General features: G+C 42.1%; 1 protein-coding gene across 1 annotated transcript; it reads right to left on the bottom strand.

The window, feature by feature from the left end:
- Positions 1-1404: 1404 nt before the first annotated feature.
- PTHLH (parathyroid hormone like hormone) lies at positions 1405-12392 on the bottom strand. Its single transcript, XM_084879068.1, has 4 exons — positions 11924-12392; positions 11618-11749; positions 5417-5839; positions 1405-1878 (listed from the first exon to the last, which is right to left on the bottom strand). The coding sequence occupies exons 2-4, from the start codon at positions 11719-11721 to the stop codon at positions 1869-1871; spliced, it is 537 nt and encodes a 178-aa protein (XP_084735194.1). The 5' UTR covers positions 11722-11749; positions 11924-12392; the 3' UTR covers positions 1405-1868.
- Positions 12393-15871: the final 3479 nt, after the last annotated feature.

The raw sequence follows: 15871 nt of genomic DNA, 5'->3' as shown, positions 1-15871 counted from the left end.
GTTCAAAATTCATAGTAAGATGGGTCCTGTTTTGAAGGCTATGAGACTCGAATAAAAATATGAGTAAGTTCAATGTTAGAATACTCCTTCCCGAAACATTATCCTTCTCACATCCAGCTCATACCAATCTCCCCCTGTTATTTTTTCCTTTTTAAAATGTTCATAGATTTTTGTATCGTTTCAATAGTTTCTTGACTACAGTGTTCAGTTGTTTCATATATAGGAATCTGTAAACTGCTCACTGGAATGAGAGAGTATTGAGGGCAGTTATAGTATTTGAGACTTCTTGTGCCTCCCCAAATGCCTTATATCTACCAGAATATTCGGCATAAACAGAATGTTTCCTGAACATGTGCTTGCTTGATTCCTACACGTTTTGTTTTGTTGTGTTCTGCTTTTCTGATGTGTACAGAGGTGGGGAACCTTTTCCCCCGCCCCCTGCCAAGGGCCATTTGGATATTTACAACATCATTTGCAGGCTATACAAAATTATTAACTTAAAAATTAGTCTGCCTTATTTGGTCAAACATTTAATTAACTCACCTCTAATGCCTTGGCAGGGTCAGACCAAAAGATTTTGGGAGCCTTTACAGAAAAAATATTCTGTACGAGCACAGATGTCTGTGTTTTCATCTGAACATAGAGGTACCCTGTTTCCCCCAAAATAAGACAGTGTCTTATATTAATTTTTTCTCCCAAAGTTGCACTAGGTCTTATTTTCAGGGGATGTCTTATTTTCAGGGAAACACGGTAGGAACAAGTAGGATGATACTCAGAATGGAAAAGGGATTGCATGTGTTGTTCCGCCCATGTGGTTTGCTACCGTGGAAGAACAGGAAAGCAGTCTTCACAGTGAAGGCCTTTTGATTTGTCACGTATCTCCCAAACATAAATCTCTGTCCTTTCTCTGGTTAGAAACATTAATAGGTAGAATGCTCAAATAGCTCTCTTGCGCTTGTAATTGTTACCAATAAGAACAAGCTCTCATAAATCAAACTTTGCATTGGTTAAAATTACCCTGTCCTTAAGGTTCCTGATCTGTTTCTCTCCTCCGGCCCCCTTTTTTTTCCAGCTCTGGCTGACTCTCTGGATTATGTGTCATTAATCTTTTCTCCTGACTTCTCTGTTTTGTTTTGTTTTTTCTGCCCTCTCCCGTCTTCACTTCAAATTGGACGTACTTCATGAAATGACATCTAGGTAGTTCAGCTATTCTATTGAATGGAACTTAAATTTTGGATGAACTACATTTTAAGTATTTTAAACTTAAAGCTAATGTGAAAATGTTGGACTATGTACTAATATAAATATATTAAACTTAAGGCCATATCAAACACTGTGTAAAAATTACGTTGTGTTTCTTCTATTAGAAATCTTGCAGGACATAATTCACCTTCTGAGTCATGATGTAATTTAGATTATATTTTATTAGACATTCTTTACAAATTTAAAATACTGCTATTTTTACATGCACAGAGGAAAATCAGTTTGGATAATTATATTTAGGAATTCATGAAGATCAACCACAAAATAGAGACACTTTATTGTGTCATTTATCAACATACTTGATATGTATATCTAAAGTGCATTATGTTACAAAAAATATAGAAATTCAGCAGCACCAAGATACATTTACAAAATAAATACATCAGTTGACAAAATAAATTATGGTAAATGTGATAATAACAATTGGATTAGCCTTGGAAAAAATATTCACAATGACCAATGTGCAGTTTCATAGAGCAATGAGGGAGACAGTTTTATTCCAATGCATTTACAGTATTTACAGACAATAAATATTTCTAATACTTTCCATATGTTCACTATTACAGAATGCTGCAATATGTCTTCTGAAGGTCTTTACAAAAGTTTCAATGCCTCCTGAAAAGAGAAGGAAGGGAAAGAAAAAGGGAAAATAAGTTAATTATCCTTACAAATGAAGAGACAAAATAAACAGTATAAATTAAGGAACATAGAATCACATAGAAATAGATCTAGGGACTCTTTGTAAATATCTCTTACAAGAGGTGACTGGGGATCCATCTGACTCTCTACAACCTCTTCCACAGTCACTAAGCCATCCAAATGGTCAGTGCAACACAGAAGAGAAAGGTTTGCATTTCTAAGTATACGCTGTCAGAAAAAGGAGGCCCTGTGAGATTTTCCAAGGCTAACAACTGGCAAGCTTGGGAAGGGAAGGCACAGACTTGGGACTCTGGAAATAAGGCTAGGTTGTGCAATCCATCATGCTTAGAAGTTTATTCTGCAGTGATACCTGATGGAGGTGATCTATTGGTGTCTTATTTTTCCAGGTTCTCACTTGGCCAATCTCTTGCTAAGATAAAGGGCTGTTGTGAGGGTTATCAGAAGTGCGTGACTAGGGTATATGTTGGAGGAATGCATAATTAAACAGAGTATGTTTGGTTACTGATTTGATGACATCTATCATTTTCTTAACTGTTCTTAAACACTAATGAATGAAACTGTCGTTGGATTTTAATTTTTGAAGCCAAATTAAAATAGGTTCGTTTATTATTTCGCTGGTTTTTTTTAATGGATCTCGCATTGAAAATTTGGAAAGCCTATTTTACATTAGCTAATAAGAATCAATTGATTAAAAAGTATAAAATAGCACAAGCAAGGATGGAATGAATAGCATTTTGAACAATTATTTTCTTAGAAATAAAGAAAAAAGAAAATTTAAGGGCCAAAGGAAAGATCATTTAATATATTTTACACTGCCCAGTTTGCTTGCTATCCTTCCTTTTGATTTCCTTTTAATAAAGACATGTATTAGAATTGCCAAGAAAAACATATAACATGACCTAGAAATATATGTGTATGTTTATTATACATGTGTGATACTTTAGAGTCCTAGGTCTTTTGAATACTGAAAGCTTTTATATTATTTCTAAACCTATTTATACCAAGGCAAAATATATGTTCTCAATGAAATGAGTCCTTCTGAATCTGGACATCTCATTTGCAACATCAAAATTTCTTAAGTTTAAAGCTATATATTTCCCACGGAGTGGTCCATGAAGAAAAGTCAGACAGTTTTAGCTCAGCAATTTCTATTAAGAACTAAGATAGGTATTATAATAAAGTTCATCTCTTTCCATGTCAGACCTCTCAGATGAACATATAATAACACAGAAACTAAAGAGAGGATAATAATAAACTTTTAGTTGCTTATAAAACTTAAAAACATAGTTATTCTGAAAAGATTCTATTTGTACTACAAAATTTACATGGCCCCAGATGTTCTCATCAATACACTGCTAAATCTCCCCACTCTTCCCTGCACCTCTGTTGGGTTGTATTGGGAGAGTGCCAACATCTGGCTGCCAAACAAACAGTGCTTTCCATGAACGTTCCTCACAACCAGGGAGTAGAAAGGAGAAGCAGAAACATTCTATTTCTTTCAGTCCTAAGTCTGGATTTAATTAGGCCACTGCCTAATTTTTACTAGCTCTACTTTAACATAAGGATAACTTTGGAATAAGAATTGAAGAGTGCTGATTTTCATTAATTCTCTGGATACTTAAGAGCACTGCAAATTGTAAACGTATAAAATCCATAAAAAAGTATGTATACTTCTGTTTTTAAAATACACACACATGCACACACACGCGCGCACGCGCACACACACACAGAGTAAGATAATGGGTGAAAATAGGTTCTGGCAATAGAGGCCTTCCGTTAGTTATAAATAAGTGCAGTTAGGATCATATTTTGAAGTGCACTGAATATCTGCATTGAGCCAACATGTATAACATGTATAAGGCCTGTTACCCCTTACAGATCCATTAGACACTGGCTGAATAGGTCTTTCACGGTGCTAAAGATTTCACTAGTGCCACTGCCCATTGATTACTGAAGCTGTACTATTAATCCAATATAGTTATCATTTTATAGGCTATTTAATTCTGGGTTTTCTCCACTTAGAGACATGATGGTAAATAGGTTCAAACACCCCTTTGAAACATCACTCTGTGGTCCTATCTCTAGTCAGAGGAAAGAACTGGAGAAGGAACAGGGGACCCCTTAAATAATGAGATCATTAGCTGCATAGGACCCATTCGTGTGTTTTCTTCTTTCTTTCAAGCCCCATAGAAGTGCTGTAGTGAAAAGTAAAAAAAAAACAGCTCCTATCAGTGGAAATGGTCAAGGGGCAGCACTAACAGCACTGGCCCAAGTGCCAGGAAATGGGGAAATAAATCCAGTGCTGAGGACTACCTAGCCCAGTTCCCAGGACTGCACAGGTCCTTCACCGGGGAGTACCTTGGTTTTCTAGGTTATAAAATGCAATTAATACTACCCCCCCCCCTTTTTTTTTTGCCTCACAGAAACACACACACTAATATAGATAGATTGAGTGGACAATCAGAACCATGCCTAAAAGTGCCAAAACAACAAGTTGCAACTTATTGTTTACTCTGTGATAGGCATTTAACCCATGTAATCTCATTTAATCTTTATCCAACCCAAAGAGGTTGGTACAATTACTATCTTCATTTCAGAGAAGAGGAGAATGAGTCTTAGAAAGACTAACTAACTTGTCCAAGGTTGTGAACTCTAACGTTTAGACCCCAAATTTAAAGCTAAGGTATGTGGCTCCAAAGTCCGTGAATGTCATTACTACCTGCAGCTATGAGCTGAGGATAAACCAGCCACATCGACATGAAATTTTATTATTCTTATTGCAATATCCTAGAAAACTTCCTCAACTTGCCAGTGGACAAATAGATACATGAGAAAAACATATCCTTCCCAAGCCAATACTTAAAAATGTTCAGAAATCATGTTGTTTTTTTTCTTTCTTGTAAACTGGTAGAAACCCGAGTTAAATTTAATTAAATAAATTTAAAGTGTATGTTTGAATTTTTATTTAAGTAAATATAAAATTTAATTACATAACTTAAATAAAAATGTGAATGTCTCAGAATTATTTATGGTGAGATATTGTTCTATAGTTTTGGGGGCAAATCAAAGCCTTCTATGTCCTTCCTTGAAGTGAAAAAAAAAAAAGTAAGAAATGAAAAATGAGCAAGAAAGTTTGTTAAGGTGTGAGAGTGGGGAAAATACACTTCTCTAGCAAATAATGAAGATGAGCCTTGGCTCTGGAAGCTTGAGTCAGAAATGAAGTTATTTAGTGGAGTACTAAAATATTGGTGTTGGAGAGTGAGATGAAATGGGTTATGAAAGCCCCATGTTATGGGGGCAGGAGGACACTGCTTGAAGTCAGACAATATTCTGGGTCATCTTGGTTTTGCAAGGTTTACATTGTGGAGGGATTGATGGGGGTCGGGGGGTTGGAGGAGGACAGAAAGGTTTGTCCAGGCCAAGGCAGAGGGAAGCTACACCCTCTGCTGAGAGCACAAAGGACAGGCTCTGGGCCAGGGAGCCAGTTACCTACCGGAAAGTGAGCTCCAGCGAAGTCCCGGAGATGTCAGACAGGTGGTCCCCTTCCAGCCCACTGCCAGCCACGCCGGCACTTAGCCAGGCCGATCGAGTCCGCCGCTTCTTCTTTTCCTGCTCCTTGCGTTTCCCAGGCTTGCCTTTCTTCTTCTTGCCGGTTGTCTTCAGGGGCTGCTCTTTGTACGTCTCCACCTTGTTGGTTTCCTGAGTCAGGTATCTGCCCTCATCGTCAGACCCAAATCGGACAGGATGGTTCTTTGTGTTGGGGGCAGGCTTGGAGTTGGGGGAAACCTCCGAGGTAGTTCTGATTTCAGCTGTGTGGATCTCTGCAATCAGGTTGTGAAGGAAGAATCGTCGCCGTAAGTCTTGGATGGACTTCCCCTTGTCATGGAGGAGCTGATGTTCAGACACGGCTCTTTTGCTTTAAGGGGGGGAAAAAAAAGCAGGAGAGAAAGGAAGCAGTGAAACGTTAGTTGTTGGTAGAAACCACACAGGAAGGAGGAATGACCTTTAGTTTTTCAGCTGCTCCCATACAGGACACAAGCTGCAAGAGGAGCAAGCTCTGCAGCAGGGAAGGGGCCAGAGTGGAAGGGCAGGCAGCAGCGGTGGCTCAGAGTACCAGCTCTGCAGCTTATACCATGTCTGTGACCTTGGTGAGAAAGCAAAATTCTTGGGCCTCCTGGTCCCCTCTATTTAAAAGGACGGGGTCAGATTCAGTGATCTCTGTGCTACCTGCTCTATTTAAATATGATTCAGTTATTCTCAGAAATGGACAGAAACCACTGAACTGCTTGTACATTTTCCAGTCGTGGTGGGGAAATAAATTCAGAAGTCCTAGCCTGGGAAATAAAAAATGAGGCTGATTTTTACCTGAGTCCTTGCCCCAGGTGTGTGTGTGTGTGTGTGTATATCTACACACATGCACATAAGCATGTGCGCGCGTGCACGCGCATGCTAACACACACACACACACACACACACACACACACATTGCTCCCCCATTAAGAAAATAATCATACTGAATCTCAAAGAACAGCGAGCTGTAAGAGCAAAAGCAAACAAAGACTGAAGGATAAAGTGAGCAGTGAAGCCTGTCTAGGAAACTGCCTAACAGGCTGAACTTTAACATGTTAGACTACAGACTACCAAGAACCTATATGTGAAGGCCAACTGTCAGAGAAAGCACGCATAATTTTCTGGAAAGTGCTGGGTGGTCTCTTTAAAATGGATTTCTTTGTGTGTTTAAATTAAGTGAGATCATTTTATTTTTTCTGTGCATCTTTTTTTTTTTTTTAATTAGGGATTTCAGAGGGTGTTATCCTTAGTACTTAGTTAAGAAATTCACTTTTTTTAAAACTGTTATTTTTCTTAAAAGTGTCTCCTCAAACATATAATATGTGATTTTTCTATTTAACCAACAATCTCATAAAAATATAGTGAAAAAGAATAAACTAATTTGCCATCATCAGTCCTTTTAGATGACACCCTGGCTTTTGCTTCACCGTCCACCCATGAATATTTAAGGATGACATACATTAATCAGTCATATTATGCCAGCTTCCACTCTGCCTATTTCTGCCACTGAAATAAACCTCTGGCCAAAGTGGTTCATTTCCAAAGGTTTCTGAGGGTATTTCACAGGGCTACATCCCGTGTACCCTTACTCTCCAGACACAGTGGCATCTGGGTCCCTTATAGCTTTCACTAGTACAAGCTTCTTTACCTCCTAAAAGAAATATGACAATAACAAACATCACTATCCTCCTTTTTACAGATGAGAAGGTGAGGTCCAGAGAGAGAAAAGTGCCCCACCTTTGCCCACCCAGTGAAACCAGGCAGAGCCAGGGCCCCACCAACGAGTTCTGTGGATTCACAACCAACATTGCTTTTTACCTTCCTCAACCCTTTGTCCTGCTGACGCTGACATGTATGTTGAGAAAAAGGCAGGGAGTGAAAAGCCTGTGGTGGGAACCATGACAATGGGCAAGTGGACAGCAATGTAGCACTTTCCTTGAAGACCAAGCTTATTGCCCCAAGACATCAATTTCCATCACCAAAATAAAGAACTAGGATGTTTAGGGTTTGGATTTTCACTATGGGAATGAGAGATTGTCTAGTTACACTGTGAATCAAAGAAGGGTAAACCAGGAGAAAACATTCATTATTTCTCTGGACCTTCTAGTGAGAATGCCAGCTTCCTTTTAGTATTTCAGTGCGTGGACTGACTTTAAGCCATGAAGCTTGTTCAAAAAAAAAAAAAAAAAAAAAAAAAAAAAAAAAAAAAAAGCCATGACTTAATGGAAAGGAATTTAACAGGAGCCTGGTTTAAATGAGGCATGAAGGAGTCTCTCTTCCTCATTGAAGGTGCCACATGTGACTAGATTAAAATTCACTTACTTTGTGGCAATAGTTAGTATTCTGGAAACTTTTAATAATCTACAAATTTGAAGCTTTGGTACAATATATTCATATCCTCTAATAGCATTTTTATTTTTTTAGAGCATAGGACTGATGTAATTGTATATTTCGTAAGCATTGCAGTTTAATAAGCATCTTTTAGCAAAATGTCACATTAAAAATTTCTTAACCAACTTTCCTTTATAGTATTTAGAGATTTTTTTTCTTTCTTGATTCCTGGCAGATATCCACCCCATCTATATTGCTCTCCAAAAGTATAATACAACCCATTCTAGCGTAACCTGAAGCCAAAACTTTTAATGGTTGGCCTGATCTAATCAAGCCACATTGCTCATGCCCCCTGTGACTGGCATATATGCCTGTCATCTTGGCCAGCCTGTCACTATGAGTCACCATGCCCTCCTAATTCAAGTCCTGCACTTTCCCAGGATGGTTCTCATGGGAAAAGGAGGGATCGTTCTGCCCTTCTCTCTCAGAAAAAGCCTACATTATGGCACAATTTTGTCCCGTTTAAAACAGAACATCTCTTGTGAGGCACAAAACTTATTTCTGCCTGTTAGGGGTGATTGCTAATATATTAGAAAAAGTCAGATTTTCTTCAATGCCAAATCTGAAATGTTGTTACAGAATTTACATAGTGGTTCAAATATTTCTGTACTTAAGCACATGTGAAGAATTAATTTCTAACTGGGCAAGTGCATTAGAGGATCAGGATTATAATAGTATCTTTATTCCTTAGTAAGAAATAAGGTCCATAGAATGTTCTATTTATTTTCAAAACAAGATAGAAACTGATACAAGGATAAGGACTAGTCTGTACAAACCAGATATACATAGGTAATAAGTAGTGCATTCAAATTAAGGAGGATTTCAATTTAGATGATTCTGAAATATTGAAGTTGTAAATATGGCCTCTATAATAGTCTGCTACTCGATATGCCTGTAAACATTACATAGCACAGCGGTTCACACAGAACTTATTACATACCTGAGCTCCAACATGGGAAAACAAGTATGTTATATTCATGGTCTCCTTTGCTTATTATAAGAAAAACAATTGTAAAAATGTGGGGGGAATGCTTAACCTGGATAACTCTCAATTCAGTCAAAATACAGCTGTTTTAAAGAAAAATCACCCTCAAGGGAGTTTTCAGGGAAGATTAAATTTCTAAAGAATCATCAAGGAACTCGGGGACTAAACAGAGCGATGGGAATTCCTCTCCCAGCAGAGCAAGCAGCAGCGTGTGCCCGTGCGAGGCTCCTGAAGAAGGAGTCTGAGTTTGAGAAGAAAAGTTCTGTGGTACAAGGGAGAGTCAGGGTTAGGGTGTTCAAGTGAAGATGACTCACCAGAAGTCCCTTCCAACCCAAATGACTCAGTCCAAAGTCATGCTTTTCATTAAGAGGAAGGGACCCAGTCTGGCTCCCCAGCAGATCAGCCAATGATGTTTTAGATTTCTGAATCTGTTGGGGTTCCACCTCTAACTTAAACACAAAGGTTGCCACCTGCTGCAAGCCATATTCATCTGGACAGTAACACCCAGAGACCTGACTTCAAGCCTCCAATCTACCCATGCTCTAGCTTCACTAATGAAAGTCTTTTGGATTCACAGACCTGTGTTGCCTCTTTTGCACGGCTCAGCAGACAGTGCTATTGGTGCAGTAGTAGTTTCCTCTCCTTTAAAAGTTAACCTCCTCCGTTAGAAAACCATCCACAGCGATTTCCCTGATACTTGGCGTGAAAAGCAACTAGGAAGTAACATGGTTTGGTCCTATGTTAAAATTTCTTTCAAGAAACTAGGCTTATTTAGCACACTAGAAGACTAATGTTTTGTTTTATTGTTACTTGGCAGCAATGCCAAAATAAAGACTTGTTTTTTTAAACTCCATTTGGCTATAATAATTGGATGAAGCATCTTCCTCTACTGATGATTTCAGTCTCCATGAAAAAACATGGCTGTAATGTGATGATCCATTAGCCATTAATTATAAGAATGTTCTGTGGTAGTTTTATAACCATCTGCTGAGTGTGAGTGTTTGACTACAATATTATATTTCACCCACAAACAAAACTATAACAAGAGTCTTTGGCTGCTAAATGGGGTTTTTAAATGTGTATTTTGCAAGGTGCAACAACAACAAAAAGAGTTAAAAATAGCCTGTAGGACAATTAGCACTATTTTAATGCCGTAACTGTGGATTTAATCATGGTCCATTTACTGTTTCTCAAAAAAGAAAACAGGTATTTCTTAAACAACTTTAAAGAAAAGTTGGCTGGCTTCCAACACAGTATTTCTTGGCCAAATAAATACAGTATTTAAGTGTGCTTTTTAAAAATTCACTCTTCAAAAAAAAAATTTATTCTTCATCTATATTTATATATGGATCTTAAATAACAGAACTTAATACAAGTCACAAAATGAGCAAAAAGCCTGAAGATAATTTTCAGAAATACATCCGCAAAACATTGATTTGAAGAATACAATGCAGCTTTATCTGCAGTACAATGTTCTACACAATTTGCCTTAGGAAATTCATAATAGATTTTCATTTTGGTGCCAAAGTTCAGACATGTCTACAGTAATTTCATTTAAGAATTTTTCTGCCCTCGTGATAATGGACCAAGGGCCTGCGTAAAACGGTTGCCTGTTTGTACCCCTTTGGGAATTCACAAGGAAGCACTGGGAACGCGATTGTAAATATCAGATATTGTTATTTTTCACTGTTAGTGCAAAAGTTCCCCTTAATCCCTTCTTCAGAGGCAAACACGTCTCAGTTCTCAACCTTCATGGGTTTCTCATCCTGAACACCGAGTCTGCAGTATACAGATACCCAAAGACAGTGTTACACACATTAGTGAACAGCGAGGTCCAATAGATGACAAAGATAGTATCACTCTACCACGCTTCCATCTTTTCAGTCAGACAACATAGCGATATTTATCTGGTGTACTCGGATGGATGATTACTTTAAAGTCAAAACTATCCTTAAAGCGATCACCAAATGAGAATGCCAAAATACAAGTTTTCAGTCTCCAGTGCAACACCCATCGACCTGGGGGCTCCAGGTTAAAGAACAGTTAGCCATCATTTTCCCGAAGAAAAATCCCCATACCTAATACTCATTTGGTATCAAGCAACTCTAGCATTGCTGAACGGTATCAATACTAAAGCTGGAACTGGGCCATTGCAAAGTTGTTACTGCTTTCTTATATAATATGCCTTCCTTATGTAATGTGGTCCCGTTTTATATGCTTGAAATTATGTCATTCATTATAAAAGCAGATGCAAGGTTTTTGCCGTTCACGCACCAATTGCCACCCACATTCAGTATGGACACGGAGGTGCACATAGACATATGTGCTCCCCTGGATCCCTAGGCTTCCTCTTGGATGCCTCAGGGTTTCAAACCCTTCCCAGGTCCTGAAAGCAACTTTTATTTTTTTCTTTCACTAGAGGCAGATACTTTTTGCTCAGAGGAGATTCTATTAAAAAACAAACAAACAAACAAACAAACAACAACAACAAAAAAACCCAAACCCGCTCCCTCTTATGGAAGCTCACATATTATTTGTCTCTTGCCTATCTTTCCTGGAGGTACCCCAGTCTCCCGCTGGGGTTGAGGACCAGGGCTCAGCCCCCAGCAGGTAGCCGGTGCTCCCTGCTCTCTAGCTAGCTTGGGCGGGCGAGTAGCATCCCTGCCAGGCAAGCGCCCCAGCCCGGTGGCCTCTTCCCCGGCCTCCCCAGCCCTCGCTCCCGGCGCCCTGGGGAGGACGGGCACTTACAGCCGGCGGCCGAGCTCCTCCACTGAGCGCCCGCAGGAGGGCACCGAATAGCTCAGCAGGAACACCGCGACGACGCTCCACTGCTGTACCAGCCTCCGCAGCATCGTCTCCTCTCGGCTGGGCTGGCGGGACCTTCGACGGAGCGAGAAGGGTTTGAAGTGTCAATCCAGAATCTCCATCTCCCCAACTACCCCGCTCCCCCTTTTCGCCGGATCTCAAACAGCCTCTTCCACATCAAGCACATCTCCCAATTGCAAAGAAAAAAGAAAAGCAAAGAAACTTTCTTTAAAGCCTCTCAGCACTTACTTAGTTAGGAATCAGCTACTCCAACTGCGCTTTTGCCAAACCACACAGGCAGAAAGGGACCAAAAAGGAGGGTAAAAAAAAAAAAAAAATCAGAGGCGCTTCCTCTGAAATAATACCCAAAAATGAAATAGTTCTATACAGGCATTAGGGATGAGCAGCGAGAGCGTGTTTACAGGTCTCCCATAGCAATGTCTCATTAATCTGGCCGGCGGCGCTCCTCCGGGGTGCGTGGAGCGGGGCGAACCCCTCCTACACAGAGAAGCGAGTTCCCTCCTCCGAAGTCAGCTTCTTCTCCGAGGGCCAGAGCCGTCCTGTTCCAGAGCCACTTGCAGGGAGCCCCACATATATACACATAGCTGTCTGTCTGCCTCCTCGGGTGGGCCGGTTTGCTTCCGGAAAGCTGATGCCACACACCCCTGAGAACCAGTTTCAAGTGCGTGTGTCGTCGATGAAGGAGGGCCAGGTGGCCGCGAGGGCGGGCTCAGAGCGGCGCAGAGGGGCGGCGGCGGGCGGCCCGCGCTGCGGGCGGGCGGGGACGCGTGCTGCTGGCCGAGCGGGCGGCGCAGGTTGGAGGCTAGTGCAGAAGCAGAGGGAGAGCCGGGCGGAGGGAGGGAGAAGGTTCACACGCTCCGAGGCAAAAACCTGCGGAGAAGTGAGCGAGTCGCACAGAGGTGGCGCCCTAGGAACGCGCGCGGGGCGAGCGGAGGGCGCGCGGGGGCAGAGATGGGTGGCGACGGGCGGCCGGAGCGCCCCGCTTGGCTGGAGCGAGCGAGCGAGCGAGCGAGCGAGCGAGCGAGCGAGCGAGCGCAGGGGAGCCCTGGGCTGGGAATGCTCTGCAAGCAAAGGAGCCGCCCGTCCGCCCGCCCGCCCGCCGCCCCCGACGCTGCCCCGAGCTCCGCCGCCGAGCCCCACCCCGGAGCGCCGGCCCCGCCGCGCCGTCTCGGAGTCGGGCGCGTGGGCGGATTCGCTCTCCCCCTCCGCGCCTTGCCGGCCCCGGACGGCCCGGAGGATCGACCCGCCGAGGTCCCCTAGGGTGTGTGTGTGCGGATGGGTCTGGGCAGCCACTGACCTCGGCGCGCCGCAGCCGCCGGCCGGGGCTGGTTGGACGCGCGCGGCTGCCGGGGCCGCCGGGGGCGGACAGACTCGGAGGAGGCCGAGCAGCCAGGGAGGGGGTGGGGGGCTGGGATCCTCCGCGGGGAGGTGCGGGGCTGTGGGCCTGTGGTTTTAAAGAGCCCCCCCGATCTCTCCCCAGCCCCCCCTGGAAAGCTGGGAGCGCTACATGGGCGCCCTACTGGCCGGCCCTTCCTGGGACAAGTTGAGTGGGAAGAGTTGGCTAGGGAGAGGGAGATCGCCGCTGAGAAGAGGAAAGACGGTTTCGGACTGCAGGTCGAGATTGCGCGCTGTGCTGCCTCCGAACAGCTGAGGACACCGGGAGCCCGTCCAGGAAAGCCCGCGCGCACGGGACACCCCCTTCCGAACGCCCGGAGGAGAGCCTGCCGTCCTGGAGAGCCCACCGAGCAGGCGTCTAGCCCACGCTTTTTTTATTTTTTATTTTTTTATAACCGACTCTGTCACCCCTTATCTCTCCCCCGCTCCCGGGGGTCCCTGGTGGCTTATTCTAAGGCGACTCTATCTGTGCCTCTTCAGCCCGCAGAGGCGGCGAGGCTAGCTCGCGCTGCCTCGGAGAAGCAGAGAAGCAAAGGGAAAACCGAGGGCTCTTCCCAAAGCCATTGGGTGGGGAAGCAAGAGTGCTCTGAGCAACTGGGCAGCATCTCCGGGAAGGATGGCAGCCAATGCCCTCCCAAGGGTTCCTCTATAGGCGGTTGGGAACCATTCAAGAGATGTTTGTCTTCTAGATAGACACCCCTACTGGGAGGATTCATTGCTCTCTAGAAGGCAAGAGTGACAGAGATTTCAGATCCTTAAGGCAGCCAGACCTCTATCAAGCCTGGCTGTGAGGCTGGTGCTCCACAGATGTGCCACTGGGTGGGCGAAATAGCGCCCTCTCACCGACCCTCGCTCACCTCGGTCCCTTCAGCCCCTTTCCTAACTGCAAGCCAGCAATTAACATTTGCTGCTTAGTTTGGGTTTGGGGTGGGGGGCAACATTTCTCAGAAGCTGCTCTCTCATTTGATTACTTTAAACTTCTTGCTTTAAAAAAAAAAAAAACCACAACACAAAACTTGGCGTCCTCCCACTTAAAAAAAAATCGCTGGGAATTTCCACAATTTTCCCTTGAAAGTTTAAGAATGTCTAAACGTTAGACCTGTTTGCATGGCATGAAAAAACAAAGTAACAGGACTAAAAAATGTCAACCTTTGAACCTCTAACACTTTCTGATTTATATGAAATTCTTTCCAGAAAGACACAGGAGCCTTAATGTAATCTTTAGATCTGAAGGGGGAAATTTGTAAAAAAAAAAAAAAAAAAAAAAAAAAAAAAAAAAAAAAAGTAAATCACCAACGAGCCATTTAATACTTGTAAGTTGTTTAACATTAAAGTGATAATATTTGCTTCCACAATAAAAGAGAAAGAAGAGAAATTTTAAAAAAGCAAAGGTACTTAGCCAAGTTTCAAACTAGCCAGGCTTTTGAAAGTCAACCCTCCCCCAATAAAGGTTAAAACAGAGATTGAAAATATTAAATCACTTATGCTATAAGTAAATTCATTATACTCTCAGGACATTATAAAGACTGACATCAATAGACCACTTTGATTTATATTGCTTTTTAAAACCTAATTAAACAAAATTGACCTCCTCCTCTCTCGCCTTCTTTCCTCCACTCACTCTTTTGGTGTTGATGGCAAAACATCTCTCAAATATTTTTAGAATTTTCTCTCCCCCACAAAACAAGAACATATAGATACAGGAAAAGGAAATAGTCTTTATATACTCAAATACCAAAGTGTCCTCACAATTTAATACTTCACCTTTCCCTCGATTTACAGTCTCCTCTGTTCTTCTGGCCCAAGAAGGGGGAATCTTCTCAGCAGTCTCTTCCAGAAGTAATTTTGTTTCTTCTTTAAAAAAGTAAAATTAAATCTTAAATGGCGATGATGATGATGATGAGAAAGCTAGGAAGCAGGTACCTCTTTTAAGGCGCCCTGTTAATTACTTTCAGCAGAAACTCTCCTCAATATATAGCAGGACACTGACTTTCTGAAAAGGGTCTATTCTGACATCACAATCTAGTTTCCAATATTACTGAGTAACCTCTATGATAATGGTGAAGACATGTGAATGCAAATGAGATGACTTCACATTGGGAGGCCTCTCTCCTCCTCTTCCTCCTCCTCTTCCTCCCTTCTCCTCTCCTCTCCTCTCTCTCTCCTTAGGAGAACAAGTGCCAATAGAAGCTGAATGTTTGCTCAGGCCTTGCTATCACATAAATGTTCTGTAGCAAATAGGATTTGAAGGCCTGTCTTTCATCTGAAGTATTCCATGAGAAGACCGTTTGTCATTATGAGAACTGCGCTTACATGAAAGAGTCCAATTTTAAGAAAGATTTTTCTAAAAATATAAATGCACTTTTACATTTCACGTTTAAATAACTGGTTGATGTATATCTCCAGGGCTATCTCCTCTTGCAATTTAGAAGAAAAAAAAAAAAGCATTTATGTTTAGCTTTTTCATCTTTCTTCCTTTTTTTCCTCCTCAGTCCAAACAACAAGGAAACAAACATGCAAATCTGAAGAGTATCTCTAGCTCCTTAAACAGTGCACCCGGGCTTAGACATTCCCTTATCTTCTTACCAATAAGCATCCAGACTTACTAGTAACATTTGCCAATCTGTAGCTCCAGGCTCTCCCTCTCAAATCCTCTGAAACCAAACAACTAAATTCATCCCTTCTCTACTCCAAACGTTTTCTTTGTGTACGTAGAGAAGTTTGCGTAATTAGCTCAAGTAAAGTTATCTTTTGATTTCATTACAATAAATTCCAAATCAC

The sequence above is a fragment of the Pipistrellus hanaki genome (genome assembly GCF_964339955.1).
Source record: "Pipistrellus hanaki genome assembly, chromosome: 3".
In the NCBI taxonomy this organism is placed as follows: Eukaryota; Metazoa; Chordata; class Mammalia; order Chiroptera; family Vespertilionidae; genus Pipistrellus; species Pipistrellus hanaki.
Note: the sequence above shows the minus strand (reverse complement) of the source record. Positions and strands in the feature narration are given on the sequence as shown.

Bases quoted from the DNA above. Each gene is read 5' to 3' on its own strand.
- PTHLH (XM_084879068.1), bottom strand. From the start codon at position 11,721: ATGCTGCGGAGGCTGGTACAGCAGTGGAGCGTCGTCGCGGTGTTCCTG. The intron at 5,840-11,617 runs GTAAGTGCCCGT...CCCCCCTTAAAG, and splicing joins GAGGAGCTCGGCCGCCGGCT to CAAAAGAGCCGTGTCTGAAC.